At 43.9% G+C, this 1,556-nt stretch overlaps 1 protein-coding gene across 1 annotated transcript in view; it reads left to right on the top strand.

Moving 5' to 3' along the window:
• The window catches only part of LOC101845061, a gene marked incomplete in the record, with an annotated part of 22,714 nt that overhangs the window by 2,672 nt on the left and 18,486 nt on the right, over positions 1 to 1,556 (top strand). Inside the window, 1 exon segment of the mRNA XM_005112636.3 lies at positions 1,283 to 1,472. Within this exon segment, the coding sequence (XP_005112693.2) occupies positions 1,283 to 1,472 (190 nt within the window).

Here is a 1,556-nt window from a genome sequence, read left to right on the forward strand (position 1 = left end):
TCTCTCTCTCTCTCTCTCTCTCTCTCTCTCTCTCCCCAACATACATTTTATTCATGACACTAACTCAAGTGTGCGGCCATTCAGAGTTCCGCGAAACCCGAGCTGTTGGGTTGTGTCCTGTTTCTCTCACACAGGTAGTTTAGTAAACTGCGTCGAAAACAAATAAGGCAATCCCAAATGAGGTATTTCAATTTCAACAAGCGTTTTACGGCACTTGTAATAGTTGTAAAGCGCATAGAGCAAGCTCTTGAGCATGGATATGCGCTATATAAATGCAATTATTATTATTATTATTATTATTATCATTATTATTATTATTATTATTATTATTATTATTATTATTACTTGCAACAAAATTAAATCCTATAAGTGTCGAAAAAAGGAGGTATTAATTTTAGCAATGCTGTCACCCTTACTATTCCCGGATATCTGGAGATGTCATCTCTGGCCCAGAGGTTGACGTGCAATGGCCCGACACCATTTACGGTCGTTATCTGCCGTTTTACAACCCTGTCACATCTAGGCCAGTCCAGTCCTTACTTATTTACTTGTGTGAAGGACCGACATCACTGCACAAGGGGCATCCCCATAAGCGCTCCGTCCCCCGAAGAAGCACATGTCAAAGTGTGTAGATGCTGACGGTTCCAAGCAAAGGTTGATTCCATAGCCTTCTGCTCCTCCCACTAAGTCTTGAACTTCTGCAGGCACCCCATGTCTAGTCCATGTCTTGATGCTATCGGTCCACACAACCTTACTAAAGCCAGTGCCCTCTTTCACCACCTATAAGATTGACTAAACATTTCGTACTAAGCACCCACCTGCATACATATAATATGTAGCCAAGAGTGAACCTGCTTTACCGGCCACCGGTCCAAGACAATCACCTGTACAAACAATCACTCCCCACCACCCCTCTACCTCCCTTTGCGTTTATTTTCTTTTCATAATATTAGTGTAATGACACTGTATGAAACGCCCAACTGTCTAAGGCAACCAATCTTCTCCACGACAATGGGTGGCTGATTTGGAAAATTTTGACAGTCACTAGGGCCTTTCTGGGTCACCCCCACCTTCCATCAAAACTACATAACCGGAATCAAGAAAAGCAAGAAAACCGTAAGCCTTGAACATAGCATTAAACTGCATTTAGTTGATGTCGTCAAAAAGTGCATCTTTGATAGAGCTTTGGGAGGGTGTAAAAATCGAAAATTCTCAAAATTTGGACTTTAAAGTGGATTACTTGCGATAGCGAGGATGATCGAAATCCACTTTCTATTCTCAGAATCACCACGCTGACGTCACTCCTTCTGTGTGTGACGTCATACCGGCACTACCAGCTGAAGATCCCAAACGGTAACGCTGTCCCCCACCCGTGCAAAGCCAACTACATCTGGAAGGGCGTGGGTCACTTCCAAGTGGCGGGGACAGGCGTCAGGAACGTGTTTGGGGAGGACTTTGCCGCCGCCGGACATGTCAGTTTGGTTTTTGTTTTTCGGAAGGCTGTTCAGATCTTCTAAGCCCAGAAATAATTTTTTAGGGAGAGAAGGGGAAGGAGG

This window comes from Aplysia californica, unplaced genomic scaffold (assembly GCF_000002075.1).
Source record: "Aplysia californica isolate F4 #8 unplaced genomic scaffold, AplCal3.0 scaffold01344, whole genome shotgun sequence".
Lineage (NCBI taxonomy): Eukaryota > Metazoa > Mollusca > Gastropoda > Aplysiida > Aplysiidae > Aplysia > Aplysia californica.